Raw genomic sequence first — 20,054 nt, 5'->3', positions numbered from 1 at the left:
AAAGAAATATTCCCAGCTATGTTTTTAAACATGCACACCTGCAGAATTAGAGCCTGCCTTAAAAACCTTCCCCACCTGGATTTGAGATATGATAACTGATTCATGCAAATGAACCTACACCATAAAACTATTTATTTCTACTTTCCAGGTGACACAACTAGTAAGTGCAACTTTCAAATTTTCTTCTTCAACTTCTAAAGTTGGTATTAAAATATTGTCAGGCTCCAGGTGGAGGTCATTCCCAAACAGGCACAGATTCTATGGGGATAAGTCTGCACAGACACTTCAAAACAATCATCCCTTGTAAGAGATCCCTTCCTGAGCTGTGCAGAGCTCGTAACTTGTTTTATTAATAGTGTAAATTATCGCTTCACTTTTATTTTTTAATTTCAAAACTGTTTTTAACAATATATATGGCAGCCTGAGGGCAAACGTCTCTCTTGGAGGCATGGAAACTGCTGGAATCACTAAGGGTTAGGCAGGCATAGCTTCAAAGGCAGATTTGGGACCTATAACATTAATTCATCCACCAAATGGAGCTCCAAAATCCATTAAGGAAAAATAACTAGTAACCATCTGTCTTTATTCATCAGGCTGAAAGCAGTTAATCAAACCTAGTGGACATTTTTATTTTCTTCTTTCTCTCTCAACAGCTTTGAACACAGATGCAGCCTTTCCATAATTAAGTTGAGCATTGTGGCTCCTAGACAGATTAATTCTGGAGAGCTTGTCAAAAATGTCAGATGGCAGACAGGTTCTGTGTCTTGTCCCTGGGATTTCTGGGATTTTTATATTTATATCTACATATATGGGCAGATTCAGAACACAGTTATTAAAATTAATAACCCTTTATAATTCTTAACCCATTCTCTATAATGTGGTAGAGTTTTTTTCTCTCTGTTAGGGATGCAAGTCAGGATAGGACCTCAGCAGTGAGCAAATGGAACTGAGCTGAAATATGGGATGCAAATGGGCACCAGAAGGGAAATACTTTTGCTCACCACTGAACCACAATTCTAACTGAGGGGCAAAAAACTCTGTAAACACATTGACAGTGTTTGCAACAACATAAAGGTGCTCCAGATTACAGGAGTTCTATTCTAACAGGCTGGAATGTCATTAAATAGTTCATGTCTAAGAGCTATTCCAGGCACGTGCTTTCAGGAAAGTTCTCAGACAATTTCTATCAACTTTAAAAGGATACACACAAGTATCCAAGGAGGCTTTTAGTTCTCAATTACTTTTAACAATGAGCTCTTATGTGGGTTTCATTCCCTTTTTCTGAGTTCTAATATTTTAAAGCAGAGAGCATATCCAATTCTTAAGGATTTTATGTTACCTGTTAAATATTATGTTTTTTCAATTTAAGTCTACAGTCAAATTTATGGACTGAAGCTAGGATTTAAAAGACCCTAGGAGCAATTTTTGCTTCCTTCAAACTGGGGTTTTTAAAAAAGTAAAAGATCACATCAAACACATCTTTGTGCTGATAAAATAAGAATTTCAATGTCATTTAAAAGTTCAAAGTTTCAAAGTTCTTACCATTATAACTGGTTACAAAGAAGAGTTGGTTACTATTACATTTGATAAAATAATGCAGCTTGAAAATGGGATGTGCCAAATAATGAGAGATGGTCCCAGAGAAAACCACTCCATCTGACTGAAGCAGAAAGACAGTGGGGAGGTTTTCCAAGCACCTTTTAAAACTGGATCATAGGAAGTACTGAGGCAAATCAGTATATATTGATCAAACTTAACTAGTAAAATTCAAACTAAATCAAAAAATTCATATGGAGTATGTTTGTGTCCTTAGGAGTATAATTGTCCCTTCATATGTTTAACTGCTGGTAACTGATTCATCCTCAGTCTTCTGTCCCCACAGTTACATTGAAAATGGCAAATGGAAATGAGGCACCCAACTACATGTGGAAAAGTGGGAAAGAATTAAGTACCTCTAGGTACCAGATTCTACAGCAGAAAATAAAGAAGAAAGAGGTATTTTGAATAAAAACTCTGCTGGCACAATCTCTCTTTCACCAGAATATTTAACCACACAGCTGTTATAAATGCTCCAAGATGTGAACACCATTCCCACAGAACACATCAATGAACTGAAGCAGAGAGATCATCTTCTGTTTAGTGAAAAATCCCAGCTGAGAACTCCTGGATCGTGGCTCTCAGTCCTGTGCTCAAACACTCAGGGATCATCCTGATGGGAAGGGTTCCTGGAGCACACACAGGCTATACCCATCAAAAACCACTTCACAGACAGCACAACAAAGGCCAGCTGACAGTTGTGTTGGAGATGCTGATACAGAATTTCTCTGGAGAATGAGAAAAAGTAAGAAGATGGCCAGCTGAGAAAACCCAAAGTGGGCAGTGGAGACTGGAAGGGCTCATCAGAAAGGTGTCAGCATCTCTGAATCAGAGAGAAGTGGAAGAAATGATTACATATGTAAATGGGCAGATACAGGTGGGGAAAAACTTGCTTTTACACAGAAAGACAAGGAAAGAAGATATTATTAATCCATGGGAATCATGCCAAAAGCATGAATAAAAATGTTATTGTATGAAGATTTTGCCCATGGCCAACTGTAACTATGACACACCTGGCCTCAGTGTTGTAACTCACAGAGTGCTTCTTACACACAAGATAATCCTCTTCTATCTACTTAACTGATGTTATCATCCTCACTTGGTTCATGTCTGTCATCAGAAACAAAATTTCAGCATTGATAAATCCAAGCAGAGTTACTGAAGACAAATAAACTAAATTTTAAAAATGACAGGAGTTTTAAAATTCTGAAGGTGAGGCTCTTCCTACTCTTTTGAAGGCACAGATCATTCAAACTTGAACCAACTTGCCAACAAAACAAGTCTCAAATCCAAGATCTTCAGTGAGGCACAAAGTGTACCTGCATTGCAGCAGAGGCACATTGAGCTGGAATTTATGGACAAAGCAGCCGTGAGATGCTAATCCAGGCAAGGCTCCTAAGAGTGCTGTTCTGCAGAATTGCTACAGGTTCTGTCCTGAACACTGCCTCAGTTTCACAATCCTGGGAGGATTTTTGCAGCCCACTCTTACCTCTTCTATCACCTTTCACACATCTTCACTGCTCCAAGTCCAGCTGGAAGCAATCACCCACTGTGTCCCTTCTGAGAACAGAAGTTCCATGAGAAACTCTGGATTTAACCAAAAGAGGTCAGAGTGGAGATGCCTCACAGATGGAAAAAGTACAAACCTCAGTCTCAGATGAGTATTTTTAAGAGCTAAGAACCATAGAATCATTTAGGTTGGAAAAGACCCCCTAGGATCATTGGATTCATGACAGAAATTGGTAACACTGGAGTCTTTAAAACTGGAACTTTACACTCTGTGAAATTTTGTGAGCATGTTAAACAGCTACTGCAACCTCACGAGGCTAAAGCACAATCCAGACTTGTACACACCAGACTTGTACACACTTGTACACACAAACAGGAATGAGTTCAACAAATTATCCATGAATGTAAAAATTCAATTTACCGTAATGCAAGACAAAAAATAAAGAGGAAAATACAAAGACTTCTAATGAAAAGGGGAGAAGTGGCAACAATTATTTTCATACATTCTTCTGAATGCCATCACATGCTTGGGTTTGTGCTGCTATAAATATGTCCTTTTGTAAACTCTAAAATCTCTAAAATGCCAGAGAGCACAGAAAGCTTTTATAAAATCAGTATTTACAGTAAAGGATCTTGAAGACTTAGATGAATGGTGTTAAAGGTTTACATTTGATACCTCACCTGCAAGAGAACTGTAGTTCAGCTACACAAAGAGTCAAAATTGGACAGCTCCATCACCCAGAGACTTCAGAGAGTGCAGCTGAAATACAAGAGTCATAACTCAAAGGCTGCAGATGCAGCCACAGAACACAGACACCAGAGGGGAAAAAATTACTCTGACAACTTTTCGTGCTGTTGTGAAGCCTTCAGCATGAGGCATAAAACAAGCTCCAGCTACTTCATGTGAACTATACTCTGCAGTACTCACATACATATGTTTAATTTAGCCTTAATTTATACACAAAATATTTCTCTATTTATTCCATTAAGGAAGAAAGTAAATTAAAAGTTTGTAACATCACCCCAAGATATCAGTGCTGATAATCACTTCAGCTAGTATGGCCAGAAGCACCAAGCAGGCAACTTGTTCAAGAAATTCAGTAACCCAAATAATCTAATAATTCTAATTTGAAGAAGTCTGAATTATGGAACTCAATAATGATGTAATATTGCACCAGGACTACCTGGGAAAACTGGATTTGGTGGCAGCAGATGTTAACTTTCTAAAGTGTAATCTACAGGAGATGGAGCCCTGCTTGGACTGCTTCTTTTTGTACCAGAGATAATGAGGGAGTTTCCAAAATGGGAAGAATGGCTGTAGCCTGTTCTCACTAGGGACATCCCAAATTTGAAATTCTCTTCAAAATTAATAAACTTCAGGACACCACGGGAAGCCCATCATGAACAAAACCCTTGCTGACATGGCAAAAGCAGAGTGACCCATTTGCACACAAGACACAGGGAGTTTGGCTGCACAAGATATTCTTACTGACACCTCCAAACTCTGAGTCATTTTGGTTTCTCAATTACAATTATGGGAGGCATTTTCTCCATAAACAGATAAAACATGATGGGAGGCGGGATGGTTCTGCCTGATTAGCTAATAATGTGCACGCTGTTGAAGGCTGATTAACTGCCTGCTTGAGTTGATGCCTGTTCCTAGCACAGATTACCTTTATTTATAGCACAAGGGAAAGGAGCCAGGACCAAAACTACACAGGAAACACAAATGGTGAAATCTGCTGGCATTGCCATTAACAATATGGCACTGAAGGGATTCTCAGTGGCCACTCAAACTCCATTCACAGAGCAATTTTAAAAAGGGCAAAGGAGTTCAGGCAATGTAAAGTCAAACACTTGGGGAAAGAACTGCACCAGATAATGTTTTCTCTTGGAGAATGTTAAAACAACAACTGCTAAACCAGGCTTTCGTTGCCTTTTTTTTTTTTTTTTCTTTTTTGGTAACTTGAAGATTACGTATTCAACTTGAGAAACCTTCATTATACAAGAAAGCCAATTACTAGAACCTGTTGTTCCTCTAAGTCATCTAGAAGAACATTTCAGCTTATGCAGTTTGTCCATAATGTGTTTGATGTTTGATTCTTCCATGATCCTATGATGAATGAAGAATTAAGCTGATGTATGACTGGAATTAATCCAGTGTTTTCCACTGGCACAAATTCTGTTTCTATGGGCTGGATACTCGCTGAAAGACATTGAAGCAGCACTTCAAATGCAAAGCTCCTTCAGAACTGTTTTACCATAAGAATCAAAGAAAAAATCAGATATTTCAATTCCCTCGTTATTCAGATCTTGCTTCTCCTTCAAAAGATGCAAAAAATCAAAATTAGTTCTAACCAGATGCTGCACCCACAACTTCTGCCACAAGGAGTGAAAATTAGGAGCAAGAATAACTTGCAGTAAATTACTGTAAGTTATAGCACACTTCCAGTTGAATAGATCCCACCTTCTTTGTGTTATCATTCCAGGATAAAACATGTCCAAATAATGCTTTTGAACAGAAGAAAAATGCATGTTATAACTATCTCATCTTTGTAACATCAGTAATTTTTCCCCATTTTAGAGTTATTGGATTTATTTTGTTTTGACTAAGTGCTTTGAACCTTCAAAATTTTTGGTTCTGAACAAATCCCTTTTAAAGGAAAGCTCAGGCTTGTGTCGGAATCTCTTATCTTGAAATAGCTCAGAACAAAGTCACACATCAGGCCATGATAAAATGCTTCTGAATTCTGCAATCATTAGTTTTGTGGAACAGAATAAATCAGTATCAAAGATACACAAGAGTGTGGTGCTCTTGCAAACACCAAGATGCCATTAAGGAAGCCTTATGGAGGTTATCTTGCTCAAGCACAGCTGAAGCAAGAGATTTTGTCTTCTTTTGAGTTTGTTTTCCCCTACTTCCCCGACTCTTACCTAATCTTTCCTCTGCAAAATTATGTAATTTTTGGAATGTTTTCAAGGTCATCACAGAACTAAATGGTAGTAACATTTTTTAAGCCAGTGTCCTGATTTCATGCAGCTCTCAGTGCCTGAAAATGGGAGACACTGCCTAGACCTTGAACACCGAACCAGGAATATGAAAGCACCAGGAGTGTGATGACAGAAAACATTTCTTCAGCAAATACACTTCCTTTCCCCCTCATCAAGTGCATTTTCCACTGAGAAACCCACAGAAATGCTACAACAAATTCAGGCCCTGATGTTCCTGCTGACACATCTCATCCTCACCACCAGTGTCTGCAGACTTCCTACACACACACAGAAAATTAGCACAGTACAAGATTTGGATTAATGAACATATTTTGCCTTGAGTTTGTTCTACATATGGTATGTACAGCACGTGATTAGCTGCCTGTGAAGCTGAAAGATGCCTTAGATCCTTCCAAGAGATCAAAGTAGTACCATCAACTGGGTGTTCAATTATTAGTGTCAACGATTCATAACAGACCAACCTCATCTTGCTTTTGCTGGAGGGTAAGATTTCTGTAAAGCCATGGATAGCTGAATTAAATTATAAATCACTTCAACAAGAAGCCTTTCCTTGTTATTAGTGTGGTAAATAAGGGCATCTGGATGCACATCAATCACACCTGAAACTGAATCAGCCAATTGCTGAAATGTAAGTGTATAATTACCTTCTGAAATAGCCTCCTATTGAGAATTTAGAAGACTTGCTTTAAGTAACAGAATCAAAGACATTCAGCACCGCATTTCAAAACCTGTCCTCCCCTACTCTGAGAACAAAAACATCTGTGAGAGTATTTGCAATAATATTTTACAATCTTTCCATAAGCCATTTCGTAACATACAAACTTTTAAAGTATAGAGTCCTTTCAGGTACAAAGAGGCTCAACCCTTGAGCCCTTGCAGTCCTGTGTGCAATATTGAGGTTATTAATGAGGGTACAGGATGAGCTAAAATTTGGCTTTTACTTCCAAGGTGCTGCAATTACACTGGATAGCATCACCTTGTACTGCTAAGGATTAATATCAGTGCAACATGTTATGCAAACAGACATCAACACCTCAGAACATCAGGTAACACACCAGGTCAAATTACCACTTAAAAAACCACATGAGGCTTAAGGGAGCTTAAGATCAATATCACAGGAGCAAACACTGACTTCAGACACCTTGACTGAAGTGCTCAGCAGTGGGTGAGTCCCTGCAGACTCTGTTCAGCTCCATGGAGGTTATGAAGATTAATATATATGCTCATTCTAAGAACTGGGTTATTGATGTGCCCTGCAGGGTACACAAAGAGACACAGAGACCACAAACAGCAACTTGTCATCAAAGTAAAAAGGGAGAACACAGTCCTGTGCTCGACCATGCACTTATCCCAAAAGATGCAAACTTTCTTCCCTTCCCTTTAGAATAAATAACTGCTACTTTTGGAAATGGGATAATCTACATTTTTCAAAGCATTGCAGAATGGAAAAGAAGTTAATTTCTGGTGGCTCCACAGAATGCATGCATCACTTCCTACTGCTGAAAGGACACCTCAGAATCAAGCTTGTTCCCTAAGAACCTTCACCAAGAGAATTCAAAGCATTTTCAGTGTCTTTTATAGTAATGATTTTTTCATACCTAACTCAGTGAGGATGACCACAGTGCAACCCACCCAGAAAATCCAAGTTAACCAAGGCATGACCACTGAGCCTAAGTTGTTGTGCCCTGTGCCAGCCTGTTATTTATACCACACAGGGCACATGTGCTGTGTGAAATGCTTCAGTGGAACTAAGCCCTGACATCAAATTCAACAGTGACATTAATGCCATCAGTGCTACAACAGCCCCCTCTCTCAGGGCACATACTCAGGTGTTATCTGAGTATGGAACTGCAAAAGGAACCACCAGACACCGAAAGTAGTTGGTTTGACTGGCAGCTGCTCGGTATTTCTGCCCAACCTGCTCTTTTGGGGTGAAACAGCCAAAGTTTGAGCAGTTTGTCCCTTCTGAAAGCTGACTGCACCCTCCTACACCCCCACTCCCAGCTGCTCCTGGGCAAAGGGGGATGGAAGGTTCCCTCCTGCACAGCCTTGAGCAGAGCTGCCTCAAGCAAATGAGCAGGGACAGAACCCTGTGAGCATCACATCCTCCTCCCTCCATGGTTCTTCACTGGATCATGCTTCTGGACATGGATGAAAAGGAACTTGTTAGCTACAAGTTAACATGCACCCCAAAATCCACATCCACACTCAAGATGATCCCAAAACTCAAATAAAATAGTTTATTTTTTGACAGTACAGAAAGTATTACATAACAAACATAAAAATCTTCCTTCATCCAAGGATCTCAAAATACTCTGCAAACAGTCTGACCCTTTCCAAGACCTTTGAGTAGAGGCTTCTTTCCATTTTGTGAATTCTCACTTTGATAAGGAATCCACTACTGCTTGCACCTCCTTCTAGTCAGGACTAAAATTTTATAAAGTCGTATCTCCTAAAGCAGAATTAGATTAGGAAAATTATATAAAGCAACTGCTTGGATGAGCAATTCAGTGAATGGTGTTTACTAAGCAGAAAATACAATTAATCCTGAAATCTTCCTTTCTCAGTGTGGAAAAAATAGTTTTTCCATTACTGGAACTCACATGAAAAAGCAACTAGAAGCACTTTGGATGGTCATCTCCACAGCACCAGATGTATGACACTTCCACAAGCAACACTGTACAGTCAACAGCTGCCCTAAGAAGTCAGTGCTGACATTTTCAAAGGGTGTTACTTGGACCCTTCTCTGAGCTCTTTGAGCTTCATAAATCTGATTTCCTGGTTTATTTCTACAGCAGCTCCCATCTGAGCATCAGAAACACAAATGAAACCAGCACAACCATAACCTCAGGCAGGGAGAAAGTTCAATGACACCTTCGTCACAGAACACAAATCAATACTCTGAAGGTCACTAAGGAAACCCCTGCCAGAGCCAAGATGAAAACTCAGACCAGCATTTTTATCCAGAACACTTTCCCCCCTTGAAACATATTCCAGTCTCATCTAGACTGAATGTTTGATTCTAATTTGGAATATTACAATTCTAATTTCCCTCACATTGTATGCTCTGTTTTCACCTCTTCAGTACTACTTTAACCAATTGGTTTTATGTGTTTTAATAAGCATGGTTGGTTCTACCTAGTTTTAAATCTTGTTCTCTTCTCTCATTGCATTGTTCAATAAAAAAAAAATCACAATTAAGTAATACCTAAAAGAAATCCATCAAATAGTAAGAAAACAGGAAGCTAAGGTTTATTTTCCCAGATGAAATATTGCCCTGCTTCCTGAAGTAGTACTGCTGGCACACTTTGTATTTTGATGACAAAAATAATTTTACTAGCAAAGTATTTTAAGTTGCAAAGAGAACCAGATGAACTAACATACTATGAAAGAATAATTAATTATTTCATTGCTTATTCTTTCTAACTTGCACTGTTTACAGCAGCTGCTTATTTAGCTGATTTAAGGATTCCTCTGCAGCCCATTTCAGGTTCACTGCAGATAATTCCCAGTTACACTGCAAATCCTTCTATCCTGACACATTTTGCCCTAACCTGCAATTCAAGGTATCAATGCAATCTCTTCAAGTAGTCTCATTCCCTGCATGCTGAGATACATGCAAGGCATGCTCCAAAAGCCTGGACCTTTAAAGGGAAGGGTTTACATGTTTTTTTAAAGAAGGACACAATCTCAGTATTATGTATAAAATAAAACTGGAAGTCCATTCATTTGATAGCAAAACAGAACCTATGATACATTCTGAAAGTCCATTAAACCTTAGGAAAAGCAGAGTCTCACAGGAAATGAAAAACCAGTAATAAATGGGTTGTGCAAAACTGAGGTCTGAGAGTGCCATGTCTTAACACCAGATCTGTCAGTGTCAAAGGAGGACAATATTTACCCACAGCTTTCACAGATGTCATCATTTTGAAGGAATGAATCTTCCTCACTATTCTCAGAAGCCAAAAAAGGACAGCTCACTATAATGAGAAATAAAACTGATAGTGGCTTAAGAACAACATCTTTACAGTATCTAAACCACAGCCTCATTATAGTCACAATACCCATAATTCTGAGATACCCTGTCCCAATTCACTCTCTGTAGATGACATACAGAGAGCAAAATAAAGCAGAAAGTGCAGAGAGGGGTCTCAGTCCTGCAAATTGGACACCACAAAGTCCAGGGGACAGACGTCATCCTGAGGTGAACAGCTGCCTGTTCAAACAGAGGGATTTACTCACAAACACAGAGGGTGAGGCCACTGCTCTGAGAGCACAAAGCTCTGGGAGTTGTGAGGAGAAAGTGGCTGAACATGGAGTTTCCATCCTTGGAGATATTCAATGCCAGCACAAACCCATGGAACCCTCTGGCTGGAAATGCTTTGTGCAGGGGTTCAACAGGGCAATATCCTTCCAGCCTCAGATATTCTGTGATCCTTCAAAATTCCATTCAAACACAATTTCTTTGATCAAAAGAGAACCACCAAGTGCCCTAATCTCAGTAAGGCTCCTCAAAGGTAAAAAAAAAAAACTTTGTGTCCACAGATCTCAGGGAAAGTTCAGGACTCTTTTGGACTTTGCAGGTGATTAAACACTCGGGAAAATATTCTCAAAACCTTCATCAAGATTATGCATAAATCCTGAAGGCACGTACAGCCATACAGAATCCTTACATCTAGTATTTAGGAATAAGTAAGGGATTTTTCTTCTTGTGAGCTAGAATTCTTATACCTCTGTGAACACACCATTGATTATGTGTCTGGATTAGGGGATGCCTCAAGGCTGTTTCAAACCCACTCTCCTGCTATAGACAGGAGACAGGGAAATCAGCTATGACTGGGGGATTGCCTCCACACCAGACCCTCTGCACATCTCCACAGGTGCAGCAGCTCTGTATAACCAGGTACAGCACCAGCTCCATCTTGAAATTTCTATTTAAGAGTCCCAGAGGCTCACCAGCAAGAAATCATTGCTAAAGAAAAAAAAAAAAAAAAAAAAAAAAAAAAAAAAAAAAAAAAACCTTTAGTTCTTGCAGAATTCTTAGAATCTGCTTAGTTCTAACTCTTGCCAGCCATCCATCAAAAATACAACAGAGCCTACTGCATCTACTTCTGTCAAGGTTTTGCAAAACAGAAAGGAGTTTTGCAGGGTTTTAAGTAGCTTTGACACTGAATCCACTCTCTGGCATTCCCCAAGTGGCTCAGTTCTGCAAATGAAAAATGGAATACAATGGAATACAAGCCAGACTTTGATCCTGTAATTCTTCATTGTTTTCCTATTACAGCTCTCTCTCACAGACAGCTGGGACTGCTGATGTGAACTCAGGAGCAGTTCTGCTGCAGCCAGGCAGTGCTGGGCAGGGCTTCCCCACTGCCAAAAACATCTCAACATCTGCACAGGGCCCAGCAGACTGCTGTGAGTGTGCTCCATGGTTCAGGCTCATGACAAACACAGCAGGATGTGGGACAGCCACTTTCATCCAGGGAGATGCTGGGAGGGCACAGCTCTCCCAGACATGGTGGGACATTCAGCTGTGGTACCTCCACAGCACCAGGGAATCACAGACTCACTAAGGCTGGAAAAGACCTCCAGGATCATCAAGTCCAACCTTTGACCCAACACCACCTCATCAACTAAACCACAGCACTGACATGTCCAGTGATTTCTGGAACACCTCCAGGGCTGGTGACTCCAGCACTTCCCCGGGCAGCCCATTCCAATGCTTAACAGCCCTTCCCATGAAGAAATGTTCAGCAGCAAGTCCAGAAACTCCCGTGTCCACCCAAATTACCCAGAGTCAAGGGCTCCTCAGCCCCTCTTAAGTGTCTCAGACCTCTGCAGAGCTTCACACCCTGGGATGACACTTGCAGGCACCTCCTGAGAGAATCACAGGATGGTTTGGGTTGGAAGGGACCTTGAGGATCATGTAGTTCCAGCCCCATGCCATGGGCAGGACATCTTCCACTAGACCAGGTTGCTCCAAGACCAGGGATGTGGCAGCCACAATTTCTCTGGGCAACCTGTGCCAGGGCCTCACCACCCTCAGAGGGAAGAATGTCTTCCTAATACCTGATCTAACCCTACTCTTTCACTCTGAAGCCATTCCTCCTTGTCCTGTCACTACATATATTGCAAACAGCCCTGCCCCATCCTTCCTCTGAGCTCCCTTCAGCTACTGGAAGACCACAGCTAGATCACCCTAGAGCCTTCTTTTTTCCAGGATGAACAATCCCAGTTCTCCCAGCTGGAGGCAGCTCTGCAGGTGGGGTCTCATCTGAGCAGGGCAGAGGGGCAGAATCCCCCCCTTCCCTGCTGCCCACACGGGGAGATCAGCCCAGGGAACAGGGGATCAGGGCCGGGGCATGGGGGGATCAGCCCGGGGCACGGGGGGATCAGCCCGGGGCACGGGGGTTTAGAGCAAGGGAATGGGGGGGGAATCAGCCCAGGGCGCGGGAGTTCAGGGCCGGGGAATGGGGGGTTCAGCCCAGGGTACGGGGGGATCAGGACCGGGGGCAGGTCCAGCTCCCAGCCACCAACACCCCCGAGCTCTTCTGCCACGGCTGCTCCAGCCCGGATCGATCCCGGGTGTTGCGGTACAAACATCGGGCCGGGACAGGCTCTGATGTCAGCACAGAGCCCCCATCCCAGAGCGCCTCAGGCTGCGAGGGGAGCGCAGCAGCATCAGCGGCCCGGCACAGAAATCCACACCAGCACGGCTGGCGAGGCCAGCACAGGCTGACGGCAGCAGAGGCCCAGCTCCCGCCGCCATCTCGGGCCGCCCCCGCCCCGCCCGGCTCCATTTCCCGGGATCGGGATCGGGATCGGCACCGCCCCGGGAATCGGCAGGGACGGGCCGGGCCGGCAGCGCCGCAGGTACGGGGGGCCCGGGGCTGGCACGGCCCCACCGCAGCGCTCCCTCAGCGGGAACAGCCTCCCTCCCTTGGGAGCCATCCCGGCCCTGAATCGCCTCCTGCTCCCCGGGGAAGGGCCGGAATTAAAGCGTGAACGAGAGCGTTGAATAAGGTCGGGAATGTGCAGCGATGGTAAAACGCGGACTGGTTTTTATGGGTGTGTTTGCGGTGTGTTTTGTAGGTCAGTTCCAGCACACGGTGCGAAAGGAAAGAGGATGGAAGAAGGAAACGCTGCCAAGGAAAGGGTCCTCATTACTGGAGGAGGGGGTTATTTTGGCTTCCGGTTAGTGCATTAAATAGTTATTACATACAGGAGTAAATGTAAGAGGTTGCTGCTGGGGAGGCAGCAAAATCCATCTGTAGAAGGGAGACCTGTGGGCCTGAGACACCTGAAGCAGGTGTTCCCATCTTCTGGTCCACCCGGGGTCTCAGTTTTAAACAACCTCAGTTACTCTGTGTCCAGAGGCTGTAAGTAACTCTGTTTTCCCCTTTCCAAATGTCAGGCAGCAGCTGCCTGGCAGACATTTACCTGTGTGCTCACCTCTGCAGAGGGGTGGGATCACCATCATCAGCCTGCTCTGAAGGGCAAGCCTACACTTGTTTTCTTTTGACCTGCAAATAGTTACACATGTGCTTAGCTCTATAGGTTAACAACTCCAGCTGAACTCTCAAGAATATATTATTTTCATGAGCAGTAATGGTTTAGGATTAGGGTTGTTAATAAGGTGCGTATTTCAGTGAAATCCATTTTCCCTTGCTGTAGCTGGCTCTGCAGCCCATTTAAAGAAAAAATCCTATTTTGAGCCCTAGACTATAACTGCTCACAGAGGAAGAGAGATCACAGTCAGGACGGGAAAATAAAGTAAATTTCAAGTCAGGGGAAGCAAAAAAAAGATCTCAGGAGATGCCTATCTGACTTCTGCTTGGCTTCTCCCTCCACTCTCATGCCCTAAAGCACAATGGAGATACAAAAATGTAGGAAAGGGGAAGAGAAACACCAGAGTTACACTTTGTGTCAATACTTGTGACTTGGAGTAAAATGTAGACGTGTGGCAAAGCATTCACAGCAGCTTAGAAGCATCTCTCCCACTCCTCTGTAAATTTCAAACACAGTGGTGAAGACCAACCTGTTGTTTTGCCAGAACTGGGACGGCACAAAAGCAGTTAGATAAAACTAAAGCTTTTATCTAACTAAAGTTAGATAAAAGTAAAGCTTTTTAAAAAAAAAAATATTTGGCAATAGTTGCACATCTGAAAATTGCTGTTGCTGATCTCTTCAGAATTTTCATTTACAGCAGTTCTGCCTCTTTTTTCTTTTTTTCCTCCAAGTATTGATGGAATGTGAGATATCAGTTCAGTACCTAAACTATCACAGCTGAATATTCCCTATAGTGGGGGACTGAGCATTTAAAAGACTCCCACCAGAAAAATAATCAGCATAAAAACAGTTAATAGTGTTCTCTCCCTTCCAGGTGAGATGTTTCATGCACCATGGTGTTGTACCCTAATGTATGGTTTCTGTCATGTTTCAGTTTAGGTTGTGCCATATATCAAAAGGGAGTCGATGTGATCCTCTTTGATGTGGTGAAGCCACTTCAAACCATGCCAGAGGGAATGAAGTTCATGCAGGGGGATATCTGTTGCCTGTCTGAAGTGGAAGAAGCTCTCAGAGATGTAATCTGCGTGTTTCATATCGCTTCCTATGGAATGTCTGGCAGGGAGCAGCTAAACCGAAAACTTATAGAAGATGTTAACGTGAAAGGAACAGAAAATGTCATCCAGGCCTGCAGAAGCAGGGGAGTGTCCAGCCTGGTTTATACAAGTACCTACAATGTGATATTTGGAGGCCAGATTATAGAAAATGGGGATGAGTCTCTGCCTTATCTACCTCTGCACCTTCACCCTGATCACTACTCCAGAACAAAATCCTTGGCTGAAATGAAGGTGCTGGAGGCCAACGGTGCTGAGCTGGGAAATGGGAGAGGTGTCCTGAGGACCTGTGCTCTCCGGCCAGCAGGGATCTACGGGCCTGGGGAGCAGAGACACCTGCCAAGAATAGTCAGCTACATTGAAAGGGGACTGTTTAGATTTGTCTATGGAGACCCTCTGAGTCTGGTGGAGTTTGTACATGTGGACAACCTGGTCCAGGCTCATGTCCTTGCCTCCGAGGCCCTCAGAGCCAGCAAGCAGCACATTGCTGCAGGCCAGGCCTATTTCATTTCTGATGGCAGGCCTGTCAATAACTTTGAATTTTTCCGACCGCTAGTGGAAGGTCTGGGTTACAAGTTCCCAACCCTGCGCCTTCCCCTCTCCCTTGTCTATTTCTTTGCATTCCTTACTGAAATAGTTCATTTTCTTGTGGGGCATGTTTATAACTTCCAGCCTCTCCTCACTCGCACCGAGGTTTACAAAACTGGTGTCACACACTACTTCAGCATGGAGAAGGCCAGGAAGGAGCTGGGCTATGAGCCCCAGCAGTACAGCCTGGATGAAGTGGTGGAGTGGTTTAGATCCCAGGGATGTGGACCAAAGCCAAGAAATTACACCATGATGCACCTGGTTAGGGATGGGGGACTGCTTGTGCTGCTGATTGCTGTGCTGGTCTCCTGGCTTCCATCTGCAGCAACGTTTTCACTCTGAAAGATGAAATGCTGAGGACAGAATTTAGTTCTGTTCTCTGCTTAATCTTGGTTTTGACAGACAGGTAATAAAAGATTTTTAAAAAAATACATACTTGTGTGATTGAGGTAAATAACAGCTTTATCCCCAAGGAATGGACTGCTGGGTAAAAAGGTGCAAATTTTAATATATTCATTCTCTTCAAAGTGAAATTGATCAGATCACTAATAAGATGAAGCTCAGTATTACTGCAAACAGCATTTTATTCTCAGGTACAACAGCACAATGCAGTGAATGGAACAAATGTCCTTAGGCTGACCCTTCCTCCCTGATGGGATTTTACTCCTGATCCCTGCCCTTTATTCCTAAAGAGTTTGTGTTACATGATCCAGAGGAGAATAAATTTATTCTTTGATCACATTCCAAACCCCAGTTCTGCTTCCCAGCTTGGATGTATATATGCCTAACCAAGATTAACTGATAAACTGCTAGACAATAAATAAATGAGGTTTTTACATGAATACGTTCTGGTATGCTTTCCTGAGTTAACTCTGATATCTAATGACATTTCTGGAAAATGCACCACGCTTAATCTAAATTACCACAAAGTGCTTGAAGCACCAGAGATTTGTAGATTTTTCTAACAGTAAAATATGCCTGTTTAAAATGAATGAACCAGCTGAAAGTGCATTCATAAATAAAACCTATGATTTTTCCCAGCATTATTGAATGGTTAAACAAATAATTCATCAAAGACATTTGGTGAGTGATTGCATTCACTTTCCACTATTTATAAAACACTTTTAGCCTTTAATAATATTTCTTTAACACCTGACACCAGCTAAATAGAATTTCAGCTTTGTGATAGGAAGATAAACACTTGCTACAAGGAAACTCATAATTTTGTGGTATTTTAAGATTAGAAGATAAGACTAAAAGTACAGGTCACAGCTGTCCCATGCAATTCCATCTGTCAATCTAATACATAAACTAAGAAACTTCACCTCAAATTTTAAACACAGAGTTGTTTTCCCTTAACTCATCAGCATTGCAGCTTCTGTACCCCTTGATAAAAGCAGAATCCTTCAAGAATTTAAAACTCCTCTTTAAACTTTAGTTTTTCCATTTTAATGGCTGAAGCTACACTGATCTTAAATTAATAGTAACTTCCAGATACTTCTGTTCAACTCTGCTGCAACTGAAATGGGGAAGTAATAAGAAGAAGAGCAGTTCCATTGCACTGTTAAAGGATTCTCAGAAAACAAGAGGCCTTAAGAGAGGAACCAAGCTAGAAATCCACAGCCACCCCTGCTTAGAAGATGCAGATTTTTACAGCTCATGGTGACTAAAGACAGCATTATTTTTTGACTGTTCTCTTCCTGATAAGTTTACCTTTAAAAAACCCCAGCCCACACTATTGATAACTTTTTGTATTTTTATGCTTCAAATCTGACTTTTCTCCCTCACTCCCCTACCAGTAAGTACACCATGAAAGAAATTAAATTTAATACTTAGCTTGAGGGACAGCTCAAGAGAGAACTCACTTTTTTTCCCCTCTCTAATAGCAAATAAGCTGTTTCTGTAGCAGGAGTGTTGCACTCTCTTATAAAGAGCTTATGTGTCTCCAACTGAGCACTGATGGCACAAGGGCCACTCTCCAGGAGTCATTAATATACAACATCATCTGCAGAAAGAAGAAATCTTCTTTTTAATAAAACAGAAAAAAGACATCCATGACCTCATGAAAGCACTGGGCCGATGCTCTCCTTCCAACAGCTCTGTTTTTTCAAGTGGAAACCACTTTGTTCTTTTCCCCTTTAAGTTCTCTGGCTTTGACACAATGTTATCAGAAATAGATTACAAAATTCTAATGCCAGCAGAAGACAAAACCAAAATGTAGAAGAAATTGCACAAGCCTGTTGCACAGAAACAGCATTGGTATTTCATGTCAAGTCTTCTAAAAATGGTTTTAACATAGGGAACTGAACTCCTGTGCCCCAGAGGAATTTTCTCTGCTATTTGTAATCTTTCAGCAAAACTCAGCTACTGCTATTTATAATTATCTCAATGGTGGGGTTATGAAAATCATCTATGGAAGGGTCTTTAAGCCAAGAATCCTAAATCCACACTGTCAATACCAGCTGAGGTTCAAGCCCCGGTCAGGTTTTGAGGTACAGCAGCAGCAGCAGCTCCTAACAAGACAAAAATAACCCCACAAAACCCCAAATACCAGAAGTCCTGCAGGAGCTGAGCTCAACACGTGAAGCTTTTCATCTGCCTGGAGTCAAGGCCAGAACTCTCTGATAAGAGAGCAGGAGGAATTGTTCTGTCCTAATGGCCCAAGAGTGTGCTCCAGCACACAGGATTAATGTGGGGACACACCCCGAGCCATCATCAGTGCACTGATTAATTCCCCATCAATTAGCTCCATCTATTAAAAAAACCCAAAGTGCTGACCACAGCAGAGGTGAAGGATACACTTACTCTTTCCAAAAGGAAAACAGGCAGTCTGTGACTTAGAGATACTCTAAAATTGCTTGAAAATTCCATCCCTGTAAAGACAGTCACAGCTGCTCTATTTGAACTATTTTACAATTCTCTCTCCTTTTTCCTGTTTTTTTATCATTACTCCTCATGCATGAATATCTGGGTAAATTAGGGTAATTAATTCAAGTGTTGTGTCTCTTTTCAAATTTTCATCTTACCTGTTTTCCTGAAACTGAATTACCAGAAATGAACCTGAAAATTGGAAGAGTAGAATGAAAATATAGCTCAGATTCAATTTTAGTCGTCAAAATTACTGAATAATTGATAGGTGGCTCACTATAAAGGATGATGCTGATGTTTAAAGTGAATAGTTTAAGAATACTTGGTCAGCTACTTAACCTCAGACACAGCATTTCAAGGTACAAATTTGCAAGATATACCTGAAAACTTATACTTCTCACATGTATTTAAATATATTTATTTTAGATGCTTAATCAAACCAGATTTTTCTAGGTCCTTCTCCTAAGGGACTCAACCAAAATGTCCCTTTTTTTCCATTTATTACTGATTTCCACATACTTTCCAAAGTATAGTGGCATATGTAATAATTTACTATGTGCTCTTCAGAGAAAAGGGTCCTGAAGGCTGATAATTTACACATGTTGTAAAGAATCTGGGGATTAAACTGTAATTCAGGAGTACAGAAGTGTTGGGGAAACTACTGCTTTATTTTAGTCAAGCTCACAATTCCCTGTTTTGCTGGAGTAACAGCTAAAAATGTAGACTAGCAACAAATTCAACTGCTTTTAATTTAATTTAAATTCTTTTAAAACTAATAGCTGAACATGTTTATAAATACTGTTATGAATCAGAAGATAAATTAATCTCTGAACTGATTCTGAAAGTTAATTTTCATTATATTTAACTTCCATTTCTCATGCTATAAAGGGAATTTCAGTCTGGAACAAAGCCAGCTAGTTGGACTGCAGTTAAAATGCTGACACATGACTGTAGCAGACCTCAACCACTGCAATTCAGCTTCCACACCACATTCAGGTTTTTCCAACTGGTCTGGAGAATTCAAAGATAATGGCTGGTACACAGCTCACACCTTCTCTGAGGTTAAAGAACTGCAAAACTAACAAAATGCTTTCAACAGAGAAATGTATAGATCTGTTGGGGCAGAAAAAAGTGACAATACAGGCAACTAAACACCTAAATGTAGTAATTTTTTGGACTCCACAACTCATGCATACCAATACTCACAAAGGCAATAAAGACTCTGTTTGATTTAATGACCTTCCAGAAGAATTCAGCTGCAGACTCCTCATATGGATTCATGTTCAATAAGCATGTAATTCTGATCAAAAGATGAGAAAAAATTTGTTCCCAAGACTCCCAACAATTAAAAAAATCACCACATAAAGACAGTGCACCCACCCAGCAGTAGTTCTCCCTGAAACCTCATAGGCAGAAAGTGTTCTGATAAATTTTTTTGTAAACATCAATATTACTGTCCTTCCAAATTACCACAAATTTAATCTTTGCCTTACTCACATTTTATTGTTCAAGCTCATAAAAATCTGACTCTCACTAGAGCTGGAGTTTGTATCTGCCTCTCACTGAAAAAGGTTGGTTTGGAGTCACAAGTTAAACTCGATCTTTGACCTTTTCCTTCTGCCTCGTGTGTTTGGAGCCAGAGGAAGTGCAACAATAACCATGTCTACTGAAACAATCTCTGAGTCAGTTCATCTTAAAACCACAGAAATGCTCTTCTTCTAACCTCTAGCAGAGCACACCATACCACACCAGCAGATCACTTTTCAGTAAGAACTCACTGCTTCAAATGACTGGCAAAAGTCATGAAATTCAACAAGCAATGCTTAAACAAAGAAGCACCTGGCATCATTCACATCAACA

The 20,054-nt window shown here is 41.4% G+C and overlaps 1 protein-coding gene across 3 annotated transcripts; it reads left to right on the top strand.

Moving 5' to 3' along the window:
• Positions 1 to 12,857: 12,857 nt before the first annotated feature.
• On the top strand, positions 12,858 to 16,168 carry SDR42E1 (short chain dehydrogenase/reductase family 42E, member 1). Of its 3 annotated transcripts, XM_071440751.1 has the most exons (3): positions 12,858 to 12,990; positions 13,210 to 13,311; positions 14,561 to 16,168. In XM_071440751.1, exons 2-3 carry the CDS (start codon positions 13,244 to 13,246, stop codon positions 15,666 to 15,668), a joined length of 1,176 nt encoding a protein of 391 aa, XP_071296852.1. In that variant the 5' UTR covers positions 12,858 to 12,990; positions 13,210 to 13,243; the 3' UTR covers positions 15,669 to 16,168. The 3 variants fall into 3 exon arrangements, with proteins under 3 accessions (XP_071296852.1, XP_071296851.1, XP_071296850.1); XM_071440750.1 differs by lacking the exon at positions 13,210 to 13,311 and having other exon boundaries at positions 12,893 to 13,140; positions 14,566 to 16,168; XM_071440749.1 differs by lacking the exon at positions 13,210 to 13,311 and having other exon boundaries at positions 12,893 to 13,140.
• Positions 16,169 to 20,054: the final 3,886 nt, after the last annotated feature.

The sequence above is a fragment of the Agelaius tricolor genome, unplaced genomic scaffold (assembly GCF_023055355.1).
Source record: "Agelaius tricolor isolate 1412-34295 unplaced genomic scaffold, bAgeTri1.0.p SCAF_15, whole genome shotgun sequence".
NCBI classification, from domain to species: Eukaryota; Metazoa; Chordata; class Aves; order Passeriformes; family Icteridae; genus Agelaius; species Agelaius tricolor.
This window is presented reverse-complemented; position numbering and strand designations above follow the sequence as displayed.